At 51.3% G+C, this 26,052-nt stretch overlaps 2 protein-coding genes across 2 annotated transcripts; both read left to right on the top strand.

Moving 5' to 3' along the window:
- The first annotated feature begins 734 nt into the window (after positions 1 to 734).
- On the top strand, positions 735 to 5,396 carry GPIHBP1 (glycosylphosphatidylinositol anchored high density lipoprotein binding protein 1). The gene is made up of 5 exons (XM_084749295.1): positions 735 to 863; positions 3,541 to 3,779; positions 4,087 to 4,245; positions 4,626 to 4,742; positions 4,859 to 5,396. The coding sequence occupies exons 2-5, from the start codon at positions 3,728 to 3,730 to the stop codon at positions 5,302 to 5,304; spliced, it is 774 nt and encodes a 257-aa protein (XP_084605421.1). The 5' UTR covers positions 735 to 863; positions 3,541 to 3,727; the 3' UTR covers positions 5,305 to 5,396.
- Positions 5,397 to 23,549: 18,153 nt separating this feature from the next.
- On the top strand, positions 23,550 to 25,917 carry ZFP41 (ZFP41 zinc finger protein). The gene is made up of 2 exons (XM_084749294.1): positions 23,550 to 23,729; positions 25,011 to 25,917. Exon 2 carries the CDS (start codon positions 25,185 to 25,187, stop codon positions 25,773 to 25,775), a length of 591 nt encoding a protein of 196 aa, XP_084605420.1. The 5' UTR covers positions 23,550 to 23,729; positions 25,011 to 25,184; the 3' UTR covers positions 25,776 to 25,917.
- The last annotated feature ends 135 nt before the right edge of the window (positions 25,918 to 26,052 follow it).

The raw sequence follows: 26,052 nt of genomic DNA, 5'->3' as shown, positions 1-26,052 counted from the left end.
GGTGGTCAGAGTTGTCAACAGTAGGGGGCTTGGATAGGAGATGCTGGGCTCCAATAGGACCCCTTAACTCCTTCTAGTGGGGCTGTGGCATGAAGCACCTAATCTGGGATTTTGTAATCTCATCTGGCAGGGTCCACGTGAGGTGCCCTACAGCTCTGTTTCCTGCCTTCCAGCCCTGTGTGCCTGGAGCTGACTACTGCAGCTTCTCCAATAGCTGTTGTCCCAGGCCCCACAGCCCACAGCCTCCTGGACATGAGCACCCCCACCAGAGATCCCTGGCCCAGGTCAGCGTCCTGTCCCCCTCCACCAAAAGCTTGCCTTCCTGGGCCTGTGGATCAGGCCACTCCTTTGTAGGCTTCCACTGTCCCCACCTTGGGGGGGACAGGTATGTGGTACAGGTCTGGAAGGAGATGCATGCAGACCTGGGACAGTGAGGAAACACAACGGACGGCCCAGGAATGTGGTGTCCCCTGTGAGGTCACACACCAGAACTTGGGTCTTTCTTTTAAGCAGGAAGCAGCTTCGTTATCCACTTCCTCCTTTTCCAGTTTGGGACGTGAAGAGTGTCTTTATCCTTCCACTCCATTGTAGAGTACCCGGCGTTAATTATTTTTAGACTCTGACCACACAGCGGGGAGGGCGATAGATGCCTGACCAGATGTCATAAATGACACACAGTGGCCTTTGCCTGTATATTTTCCAAAGGGAGGTGCCAATAGTCCACACAGTGGTGAGGGACATCAGAGCTGGGCCTTGACTGGCCTCCTCAGAAAAGCAAGGGGCTGAACTCTCTGCTGGGAGAGCAATTACAAAGATTCCAGCCTTAAGGGGCCATGTGAAGCTCAGAAGACCAAGGACACACGGTGAGGCCTCAACGAGCTCTGCTGTCCCCTACACGGCCCAAGGAAAAGGGACTCTCCAGGTTGATGTGCATGGCTGAGGGGCTCTAGGGATCAGAGAAGGGGCACAGCATGGTCCTGGACTGTGGGGCCACTGAGAGGAGGTCATCAACGAAAGGCCTTCTGAAGCTGTGGTGAGAGTGTCCCTTATGTCCCTTATGTCACTCACCTCAGAGGAAAAAAGAGGTGAGTGAGCCCTAACCCATGCGTCATGGCTGCCTCAAGAAGAGACTGGGGGGCCTGTCTGGCCCAGGAGAACTTACACACCATCTCTGAGGGAATCAGGGAAGAGGATCTGGGGCCTGCTTCAAGAAAGGAGCCCCAGGCAGAACAGGAAGAGGGTCAGCTGCAGGGAACGGAGGGAACCCAGTAGTACAGTGAGCATAAAGGCTGGCATATCTACAGCTCGTGTTGCCCCAAAGGCCTAATCTCAATGCAGACACCAGATGTAACCCCCAAATGCTGCCTCTTTAAACTGCTGCAGCTCCAAAGAGTGTCCTTGCAGATGGCACAGTTCTCAATCTGATGCCATTGGGTGTCCCCAGAAGCCAAGATGGGACCGTGTACACCCCCCCACACACACACACACACAAGGACAATAGACCATAGCCTTCAGTAGTACCTTTGCCTGCCCAGCCTCATCAGTCACCTCATCAGCTGCCTTACTAGAGAGATTATAAGTAGCCACGATTTCCCAGTCCACAGCCAGCACCAAGGTCTGAGGCCAAGACAGCTGCTGCCAAAAAGAGCAAAGTGAGAAGGGGCCCAGAGTCCCAGTAGCATCCTCAGAGCCCAAAGAGTCATGCAGGAAAGGCAAGGCCAGGCAGAAAGGCCTGCAGGCCAGAAGCCAGGACTCTTGGGCTTTCCGGGGATGTGCCATGACTATGGAGGAGGTACCCCCTGTATGGGGGTACAGGGAAGGCATGGAGATGGGGATCCATGCATACTGAACAAAGTGATTCCCAGGAGGTTATCTGTGGCCAACGTATCAGGCAGGCGACCTCTTTTCCACCGAAGGGCCATCACCCTTGCCTTAGCTGGACCAGACACCAGCAGCCTTTCCTGTAGGCCTGGGAACAGTATGTTCTGGATCTGGGAGGGATGTGTGCAGTGCTGGGGACAATGTGCACCTCCCACCGAAGCCAGGGTCGCCACACCACCGCCCTTTACGTTTCCCAAATGTTGCTCTCACTCTTCTGAAATTCTCACCAGCTCAGGCCCGGGTGTTTGTGACCCTGGCAGAAGAGGAGCGAGGCTCTCAAGGAAACTGTTTGACAGAGCCTAAATCCATGGGAGGAAGGTGTGGTAGCAAGCCTACTTCTCCTTACAGGGCCTTGGGAGGCCTAGGCCCTCACCAAGTCCAGCTGCCCCTGGAGGAAGCAGCTGGCACCTAGAGGTAAACACTTGCCTTACAGAGGATGGAGCCAGAAGAAAGATGAAAGCACATGACCCTGACTTGGAGAAAAACAAAACAAAACATGGGTGTAAGGACTTAGGAGCTGCAGTCAACAGGAGGCTGGGCAAGTTCCCAAATGCTGGGAAAGAAGAGAGTTCAAGAGCAGGCACAGAGGCCCAGCATGCTCATGGCTGAGGCAGCAGAGAAGTGTCTTCCAGTCCACCCAGAAGGGACCACCCATGCCATGGCCTGTCCTTTGCATTTGTCAGTCCTGGTCCTTGAATGGTCACATCACCCCAGGAGAAAGACCAGGTTAGACAGTTTGAGGGACAGGGAACTGGGACACAAATGTTTTCTCCACTCCCTATTGACGATCCAGGAAAGTGAGGTTTAGGCGAGTTAAGGAGCTGGCCCAAGCCACAAAGTAAGCAGACTCCTCAGAGCTTGACATCGACAGACCCTTGTCCAGTGCCCGGTGGCCCCCTCCATGCTGCACTCTGGGAGAGAGCAGAGGAGTCCAAGGGCTCACACCGAGTACACTGGGGGAGACAGTGCCTGGAGCTTTGCCAGGCAGAACCTAGGCCAGGTAGACGGTAGCTAGTCCCAGAAGGTTCTCTGCTTCCAAGTCAACACCTACCTAGGTGCAGAGGCCCAGTGACAAGGGGACCTACCTCCTGTAGCCTTATCAGTGGTAGTGGTATCCCTAAGGGGTTACAGACTGCACTATCAGGGGGCAGACATCCAGAAAGTGTGAGCAGTAGGGTAGTAACTTATAAAGAGATTGAAGGGGGGAAAGTGGTTACTAAGGGAACAGCCTGCTTAAAGAAGAGGAGGCCTTAGCAGCAGGAGCCTGGACCGGCAACATCACAGGCAGGAGGTGAGAGGAGGCGTGGTTCTTGGAGCTGTAGCTGGACAGGCCGTGCTCTTATCTGAATACCCTGCTGCGTGACTCTGCTCGGGTGGAAGGCACCTGGCCTGTGGCCCTCTTATAGAGTCTTGAGCCCTTATGGCTGTGTAGCCAGGGTCCCTAGAGGTTTGTGACAGGTACTGATGCAACCTAGGACGAGGCTCACAGCAAGCGTGACAATGCTCAGGCCTGGAGAGCAAGGAGCCAGGACAGGACCAGGTGACTCCTGAGACCAGCACTCACCTTTCGTAGTCCCCACCAGGCAATGGGAACAGCTCAGATGGACAGGGACACCCAAGGCCAATATAATAACTTGCCCTTCCTCTCTATCCCCCGAGGTTCCTGGACGGAAGTGATGTTTCTGGCCCGGCGCCTGCAGCTAGAGACCAATGTGAAGCCCATTGTTTGAGGTTAGAGCTGGTGGGGGCCACGGGAAGCCCCCAGTAATGCCCTGCGTCCCACTTACTGCAGCCTCAGAACCCCGAGCAAGAACTGCGCCAGTGGACAGAACATCCCTGCACCAGGATGAAACCTCTCAGCGCTGTCCTCCTAATATTGCTACTAATTGGACAGCCAGGTGAGGGTCACTTCGAGGAGGGGGTGGCCCAGTCCTCACCCATGAGTACCTCCAGGAAGCCCTTACCCTAGGGACAAGGGCTTGGAGAAGAAGATAGGAGGCCTGGGCTCTTCTGCTTCTGCCAGCTGCTGGCTTGGCTGCTTCAGCTCTGCAGGGGCTGGGGAGGAGGGGAGGAATTCTGTCTCCTTGCATAAAATGGAAAGGGCATGGAAAAGAGGGAATGCTAACATCAGGACTCAGTGCTCAACCCCGAGTGTGACCGCTGCATCTGAGTACCCAAGGCTCACTGATGTCCCTGCACCACCAGGGAGCAGGTGGGCACGAGAAGAAGGTGGCGCTGTGAAGTTGGGGCCAGAGAGAGACATCTTCGGTGACGACGATGACGACGACGATGATGATAATGATGACGATGACGAAGAAGAGGAAGAAGAGGAGACCAACATGATCCCTGGAAGCAGGGACAGAGGTACCCCATTCCTGCTGAGGGCCCAGCTCTCCTGCTCTACACAGAGCATCCCTCTAACACTTACCTCCCATCCCTGAGGGTAAAGCAGAGCAAGTCGTTAACATTCCAGCCCGGAACCCCAGCATGCCCACACACTGGCTCTCCCCTTGGGCTGCAGCTTTCTCCACATGGAGCCGACACCCAGGTCTGCCCCTCTCAGCCCCATCCAAACCTGAGCCCTGGGTCTCACGTTACCTGAGCTCCACGCTCTATTCTTCTTCTTAAAAGTTCCAGGCACAGGCTCCTTCAGGAGAGCTAACTGGTGACTGGTGGTGGGGGCGGGGACTTGGGCATAGCCCTTGGAGGCCCACTGCCCACCTGAGCTGCTCTGTTGCCCACAGTGCCCCTACAGTGCTACTTCTGCCAGGTGCTTCACACTGGGGAGAACTGCAACCAGATACAGAACTGCTCCCACAGCGAGGCTTTCTGCACTACACTCATCTCCCATAGCAACACTGGTGAGCATCTGGGGAGGCACACCCAGGGAAGGGGGTCGGAGAAAGAGCCCACGACAATGCCCATGCTCCACCCTCCTCACCATCTGTTCTCCCCCCTGCTCTTCCCCCCACCCCAGACAAAGGTCTCCTGGTTACCCACTCCATGTGGTGTGCCGACACCTGCCGACCCATCATCAAGACAGTGGAAGGCACCCAGGTGACCCAGACCTGTTGCCAGTCCACACTGTGCAATATTCTACCTTGGCAGAGCCCCCAAATCCAGAACCCTCTGGGTGGCCGGGCAAACAGACCCCTGGATGGTGGGGCCAGACATCCTCAAAGTGGCAGTGCAGGCAACCCTCTGGATGGTGGGGCCAGACATCCTCAAGGTGGCAGAGTTGACCACCCCCAGGTTATCAAGGCTGCCCGTCCTCGGAGTGATGGGGCTAGCTTACCCAAGGGTGGTGGCAAGGCTAATCGGCCCCAGGGTAGTGGAGCAGGATGCCCTTCAGGCTGGACCAAGTTTGGTAAAATAGCCCTCCTGCTTAGCTTCCTCACTAGTCTATGGGCATCAGGGGCCTGAAGATTGGTCCTCCTCCTACCAGGACCCCCCCCCGGCCTCCCCTCCCCCACAACCAGCTTCAGAGAATAAACTTGAATGTCGTTTGCAATCTAGCCAGTTGCAGTTCCTCTGGCCATTGTCTGCCCTCAGTTTCACCCTCAGGCCTCCCTGTCGTCCCTCCACTGCCCATGGGCAGCAGCACAGGTTAACATGTCTGCCTCAGATCCAGGTGTCTGTTGCCAGTGCTTTGGGGACGTTCAGCCTTCAGGGGCCCCATCTGCCCAGCTGCACAGAGAAAATGACAAGCCGGGTCATGAATTTGTCCGCCTGCAAGTTTTCCCCCAGAGCCATCTAGATAAAAATCAACCCTTTCATGGGCATGAGGTGCAGGGTGAGCCTACAGCGGCCTGGAGGGAGGAGGTGTTGGAAGGAGACCAGGAAAGTTGCAAGGGTGAGGTGCACCTACTACAGCTAAGGAATGAGGGTGGGCGTGGGGGAGGCAGAAAGGGGGAGGGAGGCCCAGCTGCTGAGTTGGCGACTTCCCAGTTGCAACCTGGCCCAGAAATCCATCCTCTTTTGCATTCCGGAACCTCTCTCCTAGCCTGTGCCTCCAGGAGGAGCCCAAGACAGACAGCAGGTCTGGGAACAGTCAAAAAGCCCCATGGGCTTCTAAGGCAGAGACATAGATGGCATACCCATCCCTGCCTGGATGGATGGGTAGCTGATCTGGTGAGGAGAAGCTCCTAGCTGTTGGGCATGTAAGCATCTCCTTGAGTAGGCAAGGAATCTGGCCACTTGGCAAGTGAGCAAATTCTTGACTGGGTATGACCCCTATTGGCTAAGCTCTTGGCTCCATTGGCTGCACTGTGGCAGACTTCTGCCAGCAGTTGGTGCCAAGGCAGAGCTCTGGGATGGGAGAAAAAAGGCTAAGCCTGGGCCACTACTCCACTGCTGACTTAGATGGACCTCAGTGTCCCCAACACTTGCAACAAGTAGCAAGGCTTAAGGAACTCCTAGGTCCTCGGTAGCTCAGTGTTGCGAGAACTTGAGGCCTAGAGTCCTTTCCTAAAAGCCACGTTTGCTCACTGGCATGCAATAAGAAAGCCCTTCTATCCAGCATCTCTCCTTTCCCTTATCAATAAAGTGTCAGTGCCTAGCTGGGCTGTGCAAGGACAGAGCCCTTGGGTGGAGAAGGCATCTCCTCCTCTTTCCCCTTCCTCCTTCCTGCGGACTGGATCTCAGCAGCCCTTTCTTCCATGAGGAAGCACCATGAGAATGGCAGGGCAACATGGAAGAAGGTTCTGGAACATCAATAAACAGAAGGTGTTACACCGGCTTTGCACTGCTTAGGTCAAGATACCCTCTCAAGGGAAATAAACTCCCTTGTTGAAGCTAACTGCCTTGATTTTCTGTTGCTCACATTTTGGACATGTTCACACACGTGCTTCAGTACACACAGAGCCACAGCCCTGAATGGTTCAAAGCTCAGGAGTCAGACTTCCTGAGCTAAAATCCTCAATCCACCCATTCAACTCCATGACCTTTGGGACCCACATGCACCTCATCGCCTCTGTGTCATGGGAGCGAACTCACTGAGGTGCCCCAAGCCTGACTATCCATAGCACACATAGGACTGACCCTTCAGCCGACCCACTGGGGTGTGTGTTTATTACAAATGCCCCATGGGTGCTAGCTCCAGTCTCTTCGGACTAAAAGAACTCTCATTAGCCACACCCAGTTCAGAAACACTAGACACACTATTTCAGTCTGAAGTCACTGCGGTAGGGCCTCCCCTGCCTTGGGCTCCTGCCTCCCTTTCTTCTTCCAGGGTCTTACTGCTCACTTCTGGGGAAGCAGCTGAGGTCAAGCTGGGCGAGTGCCGGTGGCACTGAGTGCATCCAGTGGCTTCAGAGGGGAGCAAGGACTAACTTGGGAATAGAGAAGCTCATCCGTCAGTATCCATTCCTACCGTTGTCAGCCCTCCTGCCCCACCGTGCCCCGAGAGAGAATAAATTGTCTCGAGCCACTGGAGCTCTAAGGCAGAGGAGTGTGCTGGTGAAGGTGGGTGTGATCAGCACCCCGCCACCACCACCCCACCCCACCCCGACAAAGGATACAGGAAGCTCAGATATGAGAATCTGGCTCAAGGTCACATGATGGTGGCTACAGAACCAAGACCCATTCCCTGGGATTTTTGCCATCTAAGGAATGTCACAGCTGGGAACAGTGGCACACACCTACAATCCCAGCACTAGGGGAGGCAGAGGCAAGCAGATCCCTGTGTGTCCCAGGCCAACCTGGTCTACAAAGCCAGTCCAAGACTGCCAAAGAAACATAGAGAACCCCTATCTCGAAAAACCAAAACCAACCAACCAACCAGCCACCCACTGGGTTCCCATAGTTCCTAAGCAGGTCAGAGGTGCCAGTCCCAGTCAAGACATCCTGGACCTTATCTCAGAGCCCAGTGCAGGATGTCATCCCAAGAAAGAACAACAGGATGAGAGGGAGGGGCCGTGCCCAATCCTGCAGCCAGGCAGGGGGAGGTGGTGCTGGGTTCTGATGAGGTTCCCATCTGAACCAGTTTCCCAAGCTCACAGACTTCCCCACAAGTCCAAGCTTATGCTGCAGAACTGAAGGAGGATGTGGCCCAGATTAGCCTCAACCTCCAGTGTTCCCGCGTGCTGCTCTCAAAAGTGTGGCTTGCATCTTAAATGTCCTCCACTTATGCCAGTGGGCATTAAGTATGTGCCACTACAGGAAGAGGTAGAACTTTTTAAAGGGGTGTGTGTGTGTGTGTGTGTGTGTGTGTGTGTGTGTGTGTGTGTGTGTGTGTTTTCAATAGCTATGAAGAGACACCACAACCAAAGCAATTTACAAAAAAAAAAAAAAAAAAAAGAGTTTCTTGGATGACTCCTTGGCAGGGAGCACGGCAACAGGCAGGGAAGCCTGCCACTGAAGCAGCCCCTAAGAGCTTATATCTGATCCACGAGCATGACACAGAAAGAAGGTCTGGAATACTGGGAGTGGTGTGGGCTTTTGAAACCTCAGAGACAGCCCTGAGTGACACACCTCTTCCAACCCGGCCACACCTCCTAATCCTCCCTAAACAGTTCCTCCAACTGGAGACCAAGTATTTGAACATATGAGCCCATGGGGCTATTCTGCTTTTTAATTCTGCTCCCTGGCCCATCAGCCATGATACACACACAGAATACAACATGGGCAATGGGCATCTAATACCTATGCCATGGTTCCCTGTCTCCCAGGAGGCCCAGACACCATCCAGCAGGAAGTGGGTGCTTCTCCTACAGGAAGTTCCGAGCACCTTTGGCTTCCGGGTGGAAAAGGGTGACGCATGGGGTCAAAAGTTCTGCTGCTCCCGGGAATGCCACAGAGAAGGGCAGAACACAGAACTGAAATCCATGCCAGAAGATTCCTGGTTCAGCCGGAGGTGTGGGAGACAAGATTTCTCTCCACAGTAAATGTTACTGTTCCTTTTGCTGGGTTGCCAGTACCAGGCCAGGTGGCAGCTCTGAATACCCGAGCCAGGGGCAATGAGGGCGGAGTCGGTGGCGGCTTCAGTTGGGGAAAGGACAAAGTGGTGTGAGGAGTCAGAGGATGTCCAGTGATGAATCTCTTGAAAAAGAGGGGAGCCTTCTTTCCCCAGAATAAATGACAAGTCTCAGACTACTTTTGATGAAGTAGGTGGTGCTGGCCCCTTTATTTCATGTGAGACAGGGACTTATAGACCTTGGGCAGTGAGAGGGGTTTTGAGGATGACCGCATGTCTTTGGCTGGGACTAGGATGCTGGCGATGCAGTATTTGCGTGGAGAAAAGATGACAGGAGACAAGCTCTTGTGACTGATTGCCTGTAACCTTGAGTGACCATCTGTAACCTTGGGGGCTTTGTCACGCACTCCTGAGGCCGGCACAGGGAAACAAAGAGGGAGCTTTGTTTGCCGCCTTCCGTTCTCAGAATGAGATATTAAGTCTCAAATGTGAGAGTTCTGGGAATTGAACATGCTTTAATCTCTCCAGTCCCCTGCCAATTCTTCTGGAGGCACAATTCGCAGTCCCAACCACATACATAGTGTCAGCCTGTGCCCACAGCCACAGGGACAAGAGGTAAAGAGCCCAAGACTGGAGGGAGGACTTGAGTTCAGGGAGACTGGAAACGATACCAAAGACACAAACAGTAAGCAAACTCAAACCAGAAGCCACTTAGAGATGTCTCCTCCCACTGGATGGCACCATACTCACTCTGAGAGGTGAGATCGGGCCAAGGTTGCCCTGGGGTTAAAAGGTTTCTTTCTCAGTGTGCCCAGCTTTTGCTTTTGCTTTTGCTTTTTCTTTTCTTTTTTCTTTCTTTCTTTCTTTTTTTTTTTAAAGACAGATTCTCTCTACATATCCCTGGCTGTCCTGGAACTCACTCTGTAGACCAGGCTGGCCTCAAAACTCACAGAGATCAGTCTGCCTCTGCCTTCTGTGTGCTGGATTAAATTACCAGGCACCACTGTGCCCGGCTGTGCCCAACACCCACCCCACCCCCAACACCCACCTCTCTCTCTCTCTCTCTCTCTCTCTCTCTCTCTCTCTCTCTCTCTCTCTCTGTGTGTGTGTGTGTGTGTGTGTGTGTGTGTGTGTGTGTGTCTGTCTGTCTGTCTGTCTGTCTCTCTCTCTCTCTCTGTCTCTCTCATGAAATAGGGTTTATTTGTGTAGCTTTCATTGTCCTGGAAACTCTATCTGTAGACCACGCTGGCCTCAAACTCAGAAAGATCCACCTGCCTCTGCCTCCCGAGTGCTGGGGTTAAAGGCATCTGCCTCCAGAACCCAGTTTGTCTCTTAATTCTATGGGTAATGTAAAAAAAAATGTATACTCTTTTCTACCAAAGGGTTAAATAAGAAGAAGCTCCCATTTTTCAAAAATTACAAAAAAGCCACTCACTCGGCAGAAATTCAAATTCCCCCAGGGGCATCACTTCTTGAATCAAATATGTGCTCTCTTTTTAGGGGGGGAAATGCACTTCGTTTATCTGCTGCCCTGTTCTAAGTCAGCCAACAGCTTAAGAATGCAAGGCCAACCTCTGACCCCTCAGAGTGAAGCACAGGACAATTTTGCATTAGAAAGAAATGTGCTTGCCTGTTTGATTTAACATGGACACATAGCCATCTGCAGTAAAACACTTTAATTTTACTATTAGATGCCTATGGGCGTCTTGTCTGCATGTATGTCTATGCATCACGTGAGTGCCTGGTGCCCCAAGAGGCCAGAAGTTACAGGCCTGGAGTTACAGGCGGTTGAGAGGCACTGTGTGGGTGCTGGGAATCAAACCTATGTCCTCTGGAAGAGCAGCCAGTGCTCTTGATGGCTGAGCCATCTTTCCAAGCCCCAGAAGGAAAACGTTTTGCCTTGCTGACAGCATGCCTGAGATTGTGTGGCCATTTTCTTGCGACCGCAGACTCGTTTCTAGCAAGTTTCAGATTTCCCAGTGACATCTTTGCCTGTGTGAGCAAATTAGCAGGCAGCCATCAAGTTGTCAAACTATCTTTACCTCTGCTCCTATAGACCCCTGAGCCCGGGAGTCCAGGGCCCAGATGCATCTCCAGAGGACCCTGAAATAAAGGCAGGCAGCTCCCTCAGAGAAATATCTGCTAGGCTTTGGCCCCTGAGGCCCCCTGCTCAGCTCTTTGTAGCACTAAGCCAGGAGCTCCCACTCCTGCAGCCCTCCCTCGGGGCTCTCTTCTCTCCCAGCTTCTACGTTTCTCCGCCTGGCTGACAGCCATAGCTTTAGGGTGATGAGAATTGTACCGCAGGTGGGGAGAGATGATGACAGCTGGCTCCTGATCGGCCTGAGAAGCAGAGCATCTGCCAGACCCCATCATACTCTGAGTCCTTTGCGGGCCCTTCCTTCCTGGGTGTTGGGCTCCTGGGAAGGCTTGGAGCACTCAGCAAAGGTGCCCTGCTCTACCGAGCTCAAGGCTCAGATCACTTAGCTTGAGCCCAGAACATTGATTTGCTTTCAGGTGCCAGGAACAGAAAATGGAACCGACTGCAATTTTTTTTTTTTTTAAACAGATGCTTTTGCCCATTGGTTGCAGTGGCTTTCATCTACTCGCCCAACGTGGGAGGGTGGGATGGGTAACAGAGTGTGACTTCATCTCAAACAAACAACCAAACAAGAAATAAATAAACAAAATGGAAGGTTTGTCATGCTTCCAAAGAAACATTCCGGGTGCCTGCTATCTGACACTGTGGCCTAACAACCTCAGAGTGGGGTTATCACTCTGGCCATGCCTATATCATGATCTCTTCTTGTTCAGTCGAATTGGATCAGGGCAAACTCTGGTGACCAGGTCTTGCCTTAACTGCCTTTCTCTGAACACAGCCATACTGTAGGATGGGATGGGGCCAGGTAGGAATTTAGTGTGACTTTCAGACTGCCGTTCAGAAGATGACCGAACTCCTAGTCTGTCAGCAGCAGGGAGACCAGGGAGACAGAAGGATTGTCAGGTGGAGGGACTGGCTTCTGGGAACTCATGGGTACTAAGGCCATGAGTCACACTCAGCCATCACACACATGTACGCACCTCCAGATGGGGGACCATAGGGTGGCTGGTGGTCTTGGAGTGAGTCTTGCACCTTAATGGCCTGGTCTGGAGGCATAAGTTCAGCCTGGAAAAAAGATACTCTGTTAGCCTAAGAGGCTAGGTGGTGTTGCTGTGAGCTACCTTGACCTGGCTCCATTCTCTCATGACATTCCCAATTTTATCTCTGGGGACCTGGACAGAGAGATGTATGTGGCTTGGCTCTGGTAGAACAAAAAGGAAGGCATTAGTTCCCCGGCCAGTGGTACCCAGGTGACACAAGCCCAAGGCCACAGAATGGCATCTGGGTGGTCTTGGGAACATACTGGGGCTCAAAACCCTTAGTTTCTTACTTGTATGGGCCCATGGTGACCTGCCAGCTGGAGTAATGTGGAAGACGGTCTTGTCCTAGATCCAGGCCTAGATCTACCCAGTATTACAGAAACCCCTTGGGGTCCACTACCAGACTCAGAGGGTCTCCCCTCCATATAGACCCTGAGGGTGTCCCCCTAGATTGTGTCCTGGGTGTCTGTGCCCTGTCTTGTGACACTTCACATAAAAGAAACAACTGTTCACTCTAAATAGGGAGCCAACAGACTAAAGTAAGATCCCACCAAGTTTAGCTTGGAAAAATGTATAAATGAGTCTGATGAGGTTACACACAGGGACTTGAGTGACTCACAGGCAGCTGCACCACTGAAAAATCCCAGACACTAATTTTTTTTAACCTCTATACACTTTAGCATTTCTAAAATGGCAGGCACCTTGGGCAGGAGGGATGGCAGTTGGAATCTCTGGGCAGATCTTGTGCCCTTCCCTCAAGAGCCCAGTGTTGTAGACCTCACTGCCTGCTGTACGGGTCAGCTTACTTCTTTGTCCTAGTTTGCTTTCTCTTGTTACGATAAAACAAAACACAACACAGCCAGAGCCAGCCTGCTGAGGAAAGGGTTTATTTGGCTTCCATGACCCCATCACAGTCCACCATGAAGGAAAGTCATGGCATGAACTCAAGACAGGAGCCGGAAGCCAGGAATTGAGGCTACGAGGAATGCTTGCTCCCCATAGCTTTCTCAGCCTGCTTTTTTTAAAAAAAAATAGAACTCAGAATGTTTCTTTGGAACTGTAAGCTGGGGCACATCCATCAGTAATCATGAAAACGCTGCTGTAGACTCCTCTGCAAGCCAATTTGATGTAGGCATCTTCTCAACCAAGCTTCTCTCTTGTTGACTCTGGTTTGTGTGAGGTTGACAAAAACCTAACCAGCACCTAAGACATTGGCCCAAAATCCCCTGGAGGTCACCACAGCTCCTCTGCTTCTGTGATGGTAATGGCCATAGCAAGCTCAGAGGAGACAGCTGTGCTCTATCCCTCCCCCAACTCTTACAGCGTCTCTCTCTCTCCTCCTCAGGGATGGGCATTGCACGCCACAGCACTACCGTAGACAACGGCCACAGACCCTCATGCCTAGAATGATGACGGAGAAATCCAAGCCGGGGAGCTAAGTCTCACAAACTAGGCATGGGGCTGTCTTGCTTTCTGTTCCTGTCGCTGTGATGAAATACTCTGACAAAAGCAGCTTAAGGGAGAAAGGGCTTCTTTTGGCTCAAAGACCATCATGGCAGGGATGTCAAAGGCAGGAAGAGAGAGAGAAAGAGGGAGGGAGAGAGAGAGAGAGAGAGAGAGAGAGAGAGAGAGAGAGAGAGAGGAAAGACTACTAGCTCTCGGTTCACTTTCTCCACTCTCTACAGTCCACAAAGCCCCGCTCACAGAACAGTGCCACCCACAGTCAAAGTAGTCTCCTCATGGGCGTGGCCAGAGGAGTGCCACCTGGGTGATTCCAGGGTCTGTCAAGTTGACAATGGACACTAATATCACAGCAGCTCAGCTGTATAATCCCCACTAAATCTGAAGGGTGAAGCAGGAAGGTAAGTTCAAGGGCAGCCTTGAACTAATGAGACCCTGTCTCAAAATTAAAAATCAAAAAAGAGGACTGAGGCGATGGCTCAGCTGATAAAGTGCTTTCCGTGTATTCATTAAGCCAGTCCCTAACACTACATAGAAAGAAAGCAGGGCATGGCAGCACGATTGTACCCAGCTCTGGGCAGCATGGTTGTAATCCCAGCTCTGGGGAAGCTGACACAGGAGGCTCTGTGAAGCTTGTTTGGCATTGATTGAGACCATATCTCAAGAGATAAGATGGAGGTGGGCACAGTGGCGCACAACTTTAACCCCAGCATTCAGAAGGCAGAGGCAGGCAGATCTCTGACTTCCAGGCCAGCCTGGTCTACGGAGTTCCATGGTACCCAGGACTACACACAGAAAGCCCATCTTAGATAAAATAAAATAAAAAGTCAGGTGGAGGGGGGCTTATGAGATGGCTCAGTAGTTAAGAATACTTGTTACTCTTACAGAAGACCCCATGTCCACAAATCCAGCAGTCTGGCCACTTGCAGACTTCTGCAGTAACCTCCGCAGCCATAAAAAGAATTTCTACTGGGCAGTCTGATAGCCGCAGAGGTCTACGGGTGTAGGCACAAATGTTTGGAAGGTAACTTGACAGGGATATCACATCCCTCTAACCAACAATATCAAGAGCCTTCACGCTGGGGTCTATGGCTTCTCTAGCCACAGGTTTTTGTCCTGGCTTACAGTAGCAAATATACCATGGAATGGGCCTTAAATTCAATCTGAAAACCGGTTGTTTGAACCTCTAACAGTCCTGCCACTTTGTACCAGGGAGCACATTTGCCTGGCATGCTCATATTGCAGCAGGTTGGGCCCGCAACCATGCAGGAAAGTTGAGGACAGCTCTCCTGCAGTCTGCATAGTGCTTTCGGATTCTAGGAAGGCAAGGCCACAGGAAGGAAGCTTCCAGATCAGTCATAGGTGAACTCCCCTAGGTCCTGCAGCCACAGCATGTGGTGCCTCCAGCCACAGCAGCTTACTGTCTAGTTCTATTATATAACCAGACACAGTAGCAACATCCCATGTGCTATAGGAGACCCCAAGAGCCTCCCACGCCAACAACTCACAATGAGGTAATCAACTCCGCCACTGGGGTTTGTATTCAATAACCTTCTCAATTATGGGAACCACCTCTCTCTAGATCTTTAGGGTACATTCTGCGTTTAAGTCTTTAACTGCAGTTACAGTAATCCATTCTTTCAAACACTCAGCCTCTGTAGTGTTATAGGCAGGTAGATGTACTATTGGACTTTCTCAGCCTACTTGTGTACATCGGCATTTGTGACTGCTGGTTTTCTGGGGTGTCCACATGTAACACTGAGTTGGGGGAGACCCTTGATGGGTGGCATCGCCACTGTCTGTTTACATAGTGATGCTTGTCAGAGGCCCCCCATGGTAGTGTGCAGATGAGAGCATATTTGCTTGCCCCTCCAACAGGCATAAACCCTGTGATGTCTCCTTGCCAGTCACATAGGGGACAGGTAGATGGTGGACCTGTCCCATCATAGCATGTATTTGCCAAGGTCCTAGTTGGAAGCAGACCTCAGGTGTCAAAACAGCGTGCAGAATATACAAGGTTGTCATGGAGATGTTGGCTCCTCCCTAGCCTATGTTGGCTCTCTGTGGGGATCAGACTTTATACGAACCCATCGAACTGCTTCTTGTGGTACCCAAGGCAGGCAGCCTGCATTTCATATTTTGGTAAAGACATCTGATCTCTGGGATCCAGGAAGGCTCAGTTGGCTGTGTGCTGCCATATGAGGAACCACTAGAGACTCTGGTTTCTGCTGAGCTTGGCTATACATCCCTTTCACATCTGCTGTCCTCACAGTGGCCAACCCAGAGCCTGCCAATTCTCTCTTCCCCCACCTCCCCCCACTGAATACCGTCCAAGCATCAGCAGATGATGCCACAGGTCAAGTCTCAGAGTTGGCACCATTCAAGTTGCTCTTAACTCATCTGTGGGCTATCCCTCCCTGTCTTCTCTCCGGCCACATGGTGAAAGCATTTCTTCATATGGTTGCAAACACCCATTCCTATCTGGTGACCTTGTTTCTACCATCTCTGTGGCAAGAACTGTTAGGAGCACTTTGCCTGGTGGGGCTGTTGGTTCAGCCACTGAGAAGGACTCAGTGGCTTGAAAAGACACTGAACCCAGTGCAACCTAAATGGCATTGGGGAGAGGGCTTGCAAGCACTGTCAGTGTGAGCTGCCACCCCAGAGAGAGGTTTGGCCCTTCAGAAGGCTTCCCTTCATCCTCCCAGGCTTTCATCAGATAGGCTGCTTTCATTGTCACGGAGATGGAACCAGCTATGGAGTCCATCTGTCACAGCGCTTTATACGTAGCTACCAATTGCTGTCCTGGCACTGTAGACAAAGCTCCTATCTTTTTCTATGACTGAGACTAAAACCCTATTAGGAACATTTTGCTCAAGTCATTTCTTATGTAGCCCCTAACTGTAGCCCTCTGAGCTTCTGGTGACTTTTACCATGAAGGGACCCTGGAAGACTGAGGCATACAACTGTTTTGTTCGTCCTACAGAAATTATAAAGCCTTACTGAGCCTTCTGCTCCATCCCACATCCACCTTTCTGTCAAGGTGACGCATGGAAGCACCCCAGTGTTCCAGAAGCCCAGGAACACCTGAAGCCGCTTTATACCTGTGGGTACAGAGAGTTCTAGAAGGTTCTGAATAACTGTTAAGTATCATCCATATCTTACCCTACCATAAGACATCCCTAAGTTTCACAGCTGTGCCTAGTCCTCGCACCTGCAGTGGATCGGGTTCCCAATCCTTGGTCCTAAATTTGAATGTGCTTATGACTTCCAGGTGCTTTTCTAAATCTGGAAGACACTCAGACTGGCATCCTATCATCTACACAGTGAAACCTTTTTTTAAAGGTTTTTTAAAATGTCTATACTTGCCGGGCGTGGTGGCGCACGCCTTTAATCCCAGCACTTGGGAGGCAGAGGCAGGAGGATCGCTGTGAGTTCGAGGCCAACCTGGTCTACAAAGCGAGTCCAGGACAGCCAAGGCTACACAGAGAAACCCTGTCTCAAAAAACCAAAAAACAAAAAAACAAAATGTCTATACTTAATTTTATATGCATGAATTGTCTGTGTGTGTGTGTGTGTGTGTGTGTATGTGTGTGTGTGTGTGTGTGTGTGTGTGTGTGTGTGTGTGCCACTTATGTAGCTGTTGCCCATGGTCACCAGGAGAGAACATCAGATCCTCCAGAGCTGGACTTACAGGAGGTTGTGAACCACCCAACATGGGCGCTAGGAACCAAACTGAGATCCTCTACGAGAGCGGAACTCTCTTTCAGAGACATCTCCAGACCCTATAAAGGTAGTTGTAAAAGTGTTAGCAAGGTGTACTACAACAAAAAAAAGATCCTGTCTGTTCTGCCAAATAGCAGTGTTGTGGACAATGATGTGGATGTGGAAGTCACGGTCTTATTTGGATCTCTGTAATCCACAGTCTTCTCCATCAACTCTCTGGCTTCTTTTTACTTACTTAGTTTTATTTTACGTGTATGAATTATCTGCCTGTGTATGCACTATATACATGCTTAGTGCCTGTGGAGGCCAGAGGAGGGTGTCAGATCCCCTGAACCCAGACTTACAGCCGATTGTGAGCTGTTGTGTGAGTACTGGAAATGGAACACAAGTCCTCCGAGAGAACAGCCAAGGCTCTTCTTAACCATTGAGGCATCCCTAAAAGGCCCTGTCTGGCTTTGTCACTATTGAAAGGATTTTGGCCCAAACAAATAATAACCCTTCCTAATTCCTTGATGGTAGCTATAAGTCAGGCTTCCACTTTGCCTTTACAGTTCACACTATGAGGAGGAAACGCGCCCCCCCCCATTGTGTTGTGTGACTCTTCCTGGGGTGGTGTGAATACACATCTACTCACTCCAGACGGGACACCAATGATAGAGTGAAGAAGACAGAAGCCGTCCGCGTCTAACTCAGTGAACCAGTGCATTGTTTGGGGGTTACTTATGGAGGCATGACCAAAAAGAAAAAATCTCACCTCCAACACAGGAGACAGCTCACAAATTCTGCATCCCTGGGGCTTTCTGCATAGCTTGCAGGTACCTTGGCCTAGTGCGGAAGTCTCCTTTCCCAGGCAATTATTTCCTGCTTTTGTAACCTTGAGGGGGAGCCTTGTAAATCTTACACACTTTGCTTACTAACGGAGTCTTAGAACCCTCCCCTTTGTGTGTGTGTGTGTGGGGGGGGTGTTCCAATTCAGAGGAGATAGTTCCACACAGCAAATGGGGGGGGTTGCAGAGTGTACTCCAGCAACATGCCCACTCCTAGCATATTTTCTTGCTAAGGAGAAATATAAAAACAGATTCCTGAAGGGTTAATTGCCTAACCTTAGGACGAGCTTAGTGTTTCTCGTGAGCATTGTCCTTCCTCCATATCTCACTGCTCCTGCCATTGTCTCTCAAGGTTTGGGAAGGTTCCCACGAATCAAAGCACATTCAGGGCTAGCATCCTTCAAAGCTCAAATGTTTTACACATTAGGAGACCAATAAACCGAGGACTCAGCAACAGAACCTCCAGTCACCCTGGAGTCACCCTTCCTCACTTGGAGGAACTCTTAGTCGCCCTCTGAGAGCCCTAGCCTGACTCTCACCCGTGAGCTCTCTCTCCACAGCTGATAGTCTGGAGGTGGGACCTGTCAGCCGTGGCCACATCACTGGGTAAAGCGCCTTCACTTTGGTTAAACAACGACAGTTCCTGAAACTAATTTGGTTCCCAGTGACTTGTTTTTCTTGCTTCTTGGCATTCCCCAGCCTTCCAGTCCAGGTAACAGTGGCCATGGGTGGGGGCGGTTCTTTTACCCACCACGGGCCTGATTTCCTTAGCTACCCCTAGCAACAGCCAACAGTGGGCCTTAAAAGAACAATTTTCACTCTTCTTTCCCCTTTCCCTTTCTGCCTTATAATCATCCCAGCTTGGAAGCAAATGCTGGGCTCTCTGCTTTCCTGCAGTAGAGATCTGCCCTGCACGGGTCTGTTTCCAATAAAGCCTGTGCCGCTGTGGAATCTGCCATTGCCACGTGCATCCTAGGACCACACTCAGGCCACCAGGTTTCATGGCAAGCACCTTTACTTGCTGAGTCATTGCTGGGCCTAGACGGTTTTCTTAACATTTCTGGAATAGTTGGCTTTCTTGAGAGTGTTTTTCTGCCCAGGTGAGTGACAGAGCCATTTGGGTTAACTCTGAAGGGAGGTGACAAAGGCTTTTACCACAAGGCCCTTGCCAGATAGCAATGTTATGATCTTTGGAGTCCTGTAGGATGGCATGTCTTCTCCCAAGGCAGAAGAAATGACTTAGATCCTCTATGATTTTGACCCAAAACCATATTAACAACACAGGTATAAAAGAATTAAAATAAAAATATGTAAATAACTCTATAAAAATAGCCACTCTTGGGGCTAAGGTGATAGTCCAGGGGTTAAAGCAAGCACTTGCCATGCAAACATGAGGATCTGCGCTCAAGACCCCAGAACACAAGTAGGAAGCTGGACATGGTTGCACAGATGCCCAGAGCTGGGGGGGGGGGGGGGATGAGGACAAAGGGATCATTAGGGCTTCCTGACAGCCTCACTCCAGGCTCAGTGAGGACCCTGTCTCAGAGGAATAAGGTAGAGAGAGCATGCCAGAACAGAATGCCTGATGTTGTCTTCCTCTGGCTTGCACATGTGCACAGGGCACACACACACACACACACACACACACACACACCCTTGAATACAAGCATGCTCATAACACACACACACACACACACACACACGCACACATCTTTTTTAACTTAAAGAATAAAAATGGGGCTGGAGAGATGGTTTGGTGGGTAAAGCTTTTATTGTACAAGCATAAGAACCTGAGCTGTGACCCTTATAATAACATGGGGAAAGCCCAAAGTGGTAGCACAATCTACAGTCCTTGTTCTCCTATGGCAAGATGGGAGGAGGCAAAGGGACAATCCCCAAAGGCTTATCAGCCAGGTAGCCTCTCGCATGTGGCAACAAACTACAAAGAAAGCCTGTCTCAAACAAGATAAAAGGGGAGGATTGACAATCAAAGTGGTCCTTTGATCTCCACATGTATATCACGGCACACATGTGCCCATACTCACACATATCATAAAGAGAAGAAAGAAAAAAGATTTTAAGAGGATACCCACTGGAGAGATGGCTCAAAGGTTAAGAGCACTGACGGCACTTCCAGAGGTCCTGAGTTCAATTCCCAGAAACCACATGGTGGCTCATAACCATCTATGTAATCTGTTGCCCTCTTCTGGCCTGCAAGTGTACATGCAGGCAGAGCACTGTATAATAAATAAATAAATAAATAAATAAATAAATAAATAAATCTTAAAAGGAGTGGGGGGGGGGGCGTTGGAGAGATAGCTCAGAGGTTAAGAGCACTGGACTGGCTGCTCTTCCAAAGGTCCTGAGTTCAATTTCCAGAAACCATATGATGGCTCTAAACCATCTATAATGAGATCTGGTGCCCTCTTCTGGCCTGCTGGCTCACATGCAGGCAGAGCACTGTATACATAATAATAAATAAATCTTTAAAAAAGAAAAATAGAAGATACCCAATAGTATAATGGGAACAGCCTCCCACAAACCTGTCATTTGTCCTCAAGTTGAGGAACCAACAAGCAAAGTACACCCAACTGCCCAGAGTTTAATGATTAAAAATAAGATGCCAGGCAACAGATATGATATGGAAAAGTTTATTATAGGAGTATAGGAGAGCAGGGAAGGGGAGGGGCACCCCAGAGAGAAAGAGGGAGAAAGAGAGAGAGAGAGAGAGAGAGAGAGAGAGAGAGAGAGAGAGAGAGAGAGAGAGAGAGAGAGAGGAGGAGACATAAGAGGAAGAGAGGTAAGAGAGGGAGACAAGGTAGGTTTGCCCTTTTTATATCCTGGGCAGCTGGCCCACCTAGTGGCAGGTAGGTAATGATGTCACCGGTTGCTAGGCAGACTGGGGGGCCATATGCTAACACCAAGGGCTTCAGCTCAGCTTGGTCCTCATTGCCGAGTTAGTCAACTCCATCTCCCCATCTATTTGCCCATCTGGACACGGTTCTGTCCTTTGCCTCTACTGCCTCCACAGTCGTAGGTCTCACTTCCTGAGCTCCATTACACACCGCAGCCCCGCTGAACTCTAATTCTGGGACCCGGCTCTGCCAGTGTCTCTAACAGCAGCTCCCCACCAGGACCTGCTATCTCACCCACCAGGGACTCTGAATCCCTGTCAGTTTCCTGCCTCTACCTCCACTAAGGCCTCTTTGAATTCTGCAGCAATCTCTCTAACCCTGCTGCAGCCATTCTGCAACCTACTTACGGATAGACGATGGATTGGTAGAGGGATGGCGGCATGGCTACAGCTGTGGAAATACCTACTGTGTGCCATTTGAGGCAATAAACAGAAAGTTAACATTAGTAGTTGCAATAGATATAAAGGAATCTGTGCTTGCCTCAGTCACAATCATGGCAAATCAGGACCACTTGACAAATAACAGTCAAAGGAACAATGTAGCTAGTGAATTTGTTATTCAAATAAATTCTGAAATTGTGAAAAGACACGGATGTGTTCATCTCTGTTTCTGACATTGTGTACTTGCCACAAATACCCACTGTAGGGTCACTTGCTCCTCTTCTGGCCTGCTACTGGACAAGAGTTCCAGCTTCACTGACAGGAATTTGATTCCTCTGAGCTCTCCGGAGCCTTCTTGCCTCCCAGGACAGAAAGCATCTATTTTAGGTGGTCTTACTGTTCCTTGCTGGGCTGTAAAACCCTGGGGGTGGAGAGTGAGGGGTGGGGAGCAAGTGTCATCCCCAAAGTCAGGAGATCCCAAGGAAGGAGACCCATTGCCACTGCCCTTCTAAGGACCCTGTGGTTTGTAGAAGCTAGTGACACAGGGACAACCCATTGCCATGGGATTCTATGGTACCCAGCTCTCTGGATCCAGGTTCCCATGTAAATGGCCATTAAAGAATTCTCCAGAACACAGACACGCCTCAGTTCTCCATCACTGAGGAGAGCACTTCCTCAAGCTGACCCTACACAGCGTACACCAGTACTCCAGCCCTCCAGACAAAGGGGACATGTGCTCAGATGGCTCAAGGCAGCGTCCAGACACCAGGGCTTCTCAGCAGCAGACACCTTATTGCCTTCTTCAAGAAAATCTTGGACCACATGAGCAAGCCCAGGCCATGGTCCTAGCAGTTGAGTCCCACCAAGGGAAGAGTATAATTCTCCATGGAGTAGCCACTCCAAATCAGAACTCATTCCACAAATGAACCAGTGGGGGGTGGGGGTGGGGGTGGGGACAAGCCTGAGAGCCAGACCAATAAAGGTGGTGCCTACAATCCACCCACATGCAGCTCAACCCATCTCATAGAGGATAGATAATAGACGGGGGACTATATGCAGATGGCAAAAACCACACAGACTACTAGCCCTCTGGGAAATGCAAATAAGGAGATGCCTACACCCCTATAGCAAATGTTAGTGGGGCAGAATGAATGAGAAATGGCACAGGCTGTCTGGAAAGCGGCCTGGCCGGTTCTTGCAAAAGGAAACATTAAGTGTGGGACCTAGCAACGGCATCCCTGAGCGTGGTCCCAGGGAAAGGAAACATCAGGAGGCGGGGGGAGGGGGCTCCGCAACAACCTTGTGACAAGTATTTCAGTAGACAAAGGATCCAAAGCTGTGGTGCACAAAGCGCGAAGGCAGCTCCCATCAGGAGGCTGAATGAACTGCTCTTGTGAATCTGAGTTGCATACTGAACAATTGCATTTGTCTAGCATATTGGCATTGAGTCTACAAGGGTGATGGGGTTAGACGACAGACCAGTGGTTTGCTATTAGTCTGAGATACCAGCTTCTCCAGCACTAGAGGCCCTAACATTGTGTACTAGTCATACAAAATGGCTCCCCAGAGAGACTCGGCCAAGCACACAGCAGCCCCTCCATCACTTTGTCGTAACTGCATTGGAATTGCAACGATCTTTCAGGCGCCGCGGGGCAAACCTATAATCTAGCTGAGGCGGCTATTTCAGAGCCAGCCTGGACAAAATACAGTGATGGAGAATATATTCAAAAAGTCGGAGTAAGAGAAGAAGCGACTAGATTTAAGTATCTGGAGATAAAGGCTAGGAGCCCGGGGTTGGGGACAGAGCAGAGGAGGCCTGAGGCAAGGACTGAAGGGGCGGGTATCGGACGGATCCAGGGCGGCCATAGTTCGTGCACAACTGGGTCCACCGTCCCGGGGCTGACGGGCAACACAGGTGACAAGCCCAACGACTAAAAAACTGACACGAGGACTACAGACGGCTTAGAGCCCTTAGAAGAGGCGCTTATGCTCCCGTGAACGCCGGGAGAAAAGCGCCGCCCGCAGCTCGGAAGTCTGCATAACCTCTTCTTGGCATCCCCCGCAAGCTCTGCGTAAGGATGCATCCGCAGCACCACAGAGACGTCGGGCAGTGTCTCCTAGAGCGGACCCGAAGGGGCGGGGAGAGGTGGACGCAGCATCACAGAGAGGCCTGGTGACCGCTCCTAGAGCGGCGCCAGAAGGGCATGAATGAGCGGGCGGGGCTACGGAGCAAACAGTGGTACCACCGAGAGCAGGGCTAGGGCCCTAGAGCGGCATCAGAGAATGCTTAGAGCGGTGGGCGGGGCTACGGGAGCGTGCGGCAGCACCACCGAGAGGTCGGGGAAGGTAGAGCGGCACCAGAGGGGCGGGCGCCTTCGGGCTCTGGAGAGGCGGGAGTAGCGGGCTAAGTGGGGATTGTAACGGTTGCTCGCCTGTCCGCCTGTCTGCCCACGGCCAAGTTCCGCCGGCGTCTGCGCTCGGCACCCACCAGGTATCTTCTGCGTGTGCGCTCGGTGTCCCCGACCGAGCGAAGGCCGGCTTCTGGGTCGTTTCTCCGTGGGCCGCCTACCACTGGGCGGTGTTGCGGAGGTCCTGGAGGCGGGGAAGGTGGGGCGGGCTTCCTAGCGAAGAACCCTTGTTGCTGGGTGCTTTGAGCTCCTTGTCTCGCCAGCAGCACTTTAATGGACCCGAGTCGTTATGCTACCTGAATTGAACTAAGTTGCCTGAATGAATCACTCGCACCTACTCCTGTGCACAGGCCTGGGAAGGGAAGGAGCAAATAAGGCAGTCGCTGGGGTCTACTCTGGTTTTAATGATTATTTCAGTTTTCAGTGAGGATGAGCCGCGGTGAGCCAACACAGACACCTGGGTCCCGTTTGTCATTCCTTTCACAAGCGTGGTGGTGTTTGAATTGGTACCGAGCTTTTAAGATGTTGTCAGACAGGGACTCTCAGGTGTCTCCATCTGAGCTGTCTCACAAGAGACAAACACTTTCAGAGGCTGACATAGACAGTGCAAGGGGACACCTAGCAAATAGTTACCTGGAAAATGTGCTCAGAATCCAGATAAGAACTTTATCTGCTGGGTTAGATATGTGGGCATCTGTCTAATGCTTAGAGAAAAAACAAAAACAAAACAGTGTGCTCCCAAAATGACAATTGTGTTTTTTGGAAAGGTGTGGGAGCTGTAGCTGGGACTGCCAGCATAGCCCACCTCTTCAGGCCTCCAGAGGGAAAAGGGATAGTGCAGCTTTGGAGATAAAGAGGGGTCATGTAGAGAGGGGGGGAGCTCACGGTTACAAGGGGCAGCCTTTGGGGGGTGCAGTGGGTTTTGCTGGCTGCTGCGGATTGTGAGGACAGCCCTGAGTTTTCCAGGTTCAAGACCAGGCTGTCTGTGATGGAGTTGCTTCCTGCTCCAGGGTATATGCACAGGTCCAATGTGGACAGGTAGAAAGGATAAGGGAAGAAAGAACAGGGAAGGTTCCATTGGGGGAAGTGGAAAATGGCCATTGGTCCATGGTGGATATGGAGTTCTCTGGGATGTGTGAAAACCTTGCACCCAGGCCAAGGAGTGTCTTCTGGTCAGTGGCTGAGTGAGTGAGGATGCCATTCAAAGAGATGAGCATGCTATGGACCAGTGAAGTGGCCTAGAGCTCTGGAGAGTCCACTTTAGACTGAGAAGCCCATCAAATGAGCAGCTAGGAAGACAGTGGAGGGAGGGACTGCAGCCCTAAGAGCTGCCTTTGACTTGCTGTTAATGCTTTTGCCCCCAGAAGCAAGAAGACAGTGGTTCTGTCAGCTTGGTGTCCAAATGCAGCTTCATAAGCAGGATGTGGTGAGCTCTCCCTGACAGTGGAGTCACAGAGGAGGAGCCAGGCAGCCACTGGCTGGGAGCCCCTTCAGCCTTCCCTGGCTTCCAGGGTGTTCCCTACTTCCGAGGAGCAGCAATGGAAAAGCCTGCAACCAGAAAAAAGAAGACCCAGGCTCCAAAGGAGGAAGCAGGTGTGCAAAAGGCCACTCTCAAAGCAGAGAAAACGCCACGGGGGAGAAAGCCCACCAAAAGGGCAAAACGAAAGCCCCGCAAGGAGCCTGTCCTGAGTCCCGAAGACGAGGCGCATCTCTTTGACGCCTTTGACGCCTCATTTAAAGATGACTTTGAGGGTGTTCCTGTCTTTGTTCCTTTTCAGAGGAAGAAGCCCTATGAGTGCAGTGAGTGCGGGCGAATCTTTAAACACAAGACAGATCACATCCGCCACCAGAGAGTTCACACTGGAGAGAAGCCCTTTAAGTGTAACCAGTGTGGGAAGACCTTCAGGCACAGCTCAGATGTCACCAAACATCAAAGAATCCACACTGGCGAGAAGCCCTTTAAATGTGGGGAGTGTGGAAAGGCCTTCAACTGTGGTTCCAACCTTCTGAAGCACCAGAAAACACACACTGGAGAGAAGCCGTATGGCTGTGAGGAATGTGGAAAAGCCTTTGCCTACAGCTCCTGCCTCATCCGGCATCGGAAGCGTCATCCTAGGAAGAAGCACTGAGCCGGGCAGCCTACAACTGTGGATCCTTGTCAGTTGTCTGACAATGCTCCAGGTTTTCTATGCAGTGTGCTGCTGTTGATGGCTCAGCTGGCCACAAAAGGAAAATCCACCCATCAAACGTGAGAGCCCACAGAGGCTTTCTGCCCTGTGAGTCTACACTTAGTGGTGACACGGTGCTCCCGGGGCTTCCTGCAGCTCCAGCCACTTTCCAGACTACTACGTGCTACTCAGGGCCATCTTTAGAACAGCTTTGGGTCACCAAGATCTTAACAGCTAA

Source organism: Acomys minous (assembly GCF_964271855.1).
Source record: "Acomys minous genome assembly, chromosome: 12".
NCBI classification, from domain to species: Eukaryota; Metazoa; Chordata; class Mammalia; order Rodentia; family Muridae; genus Acomys; species Acomys minous.
This window is presented reverse-complemented; position numbering and strand designations above follow the sequence as displayed.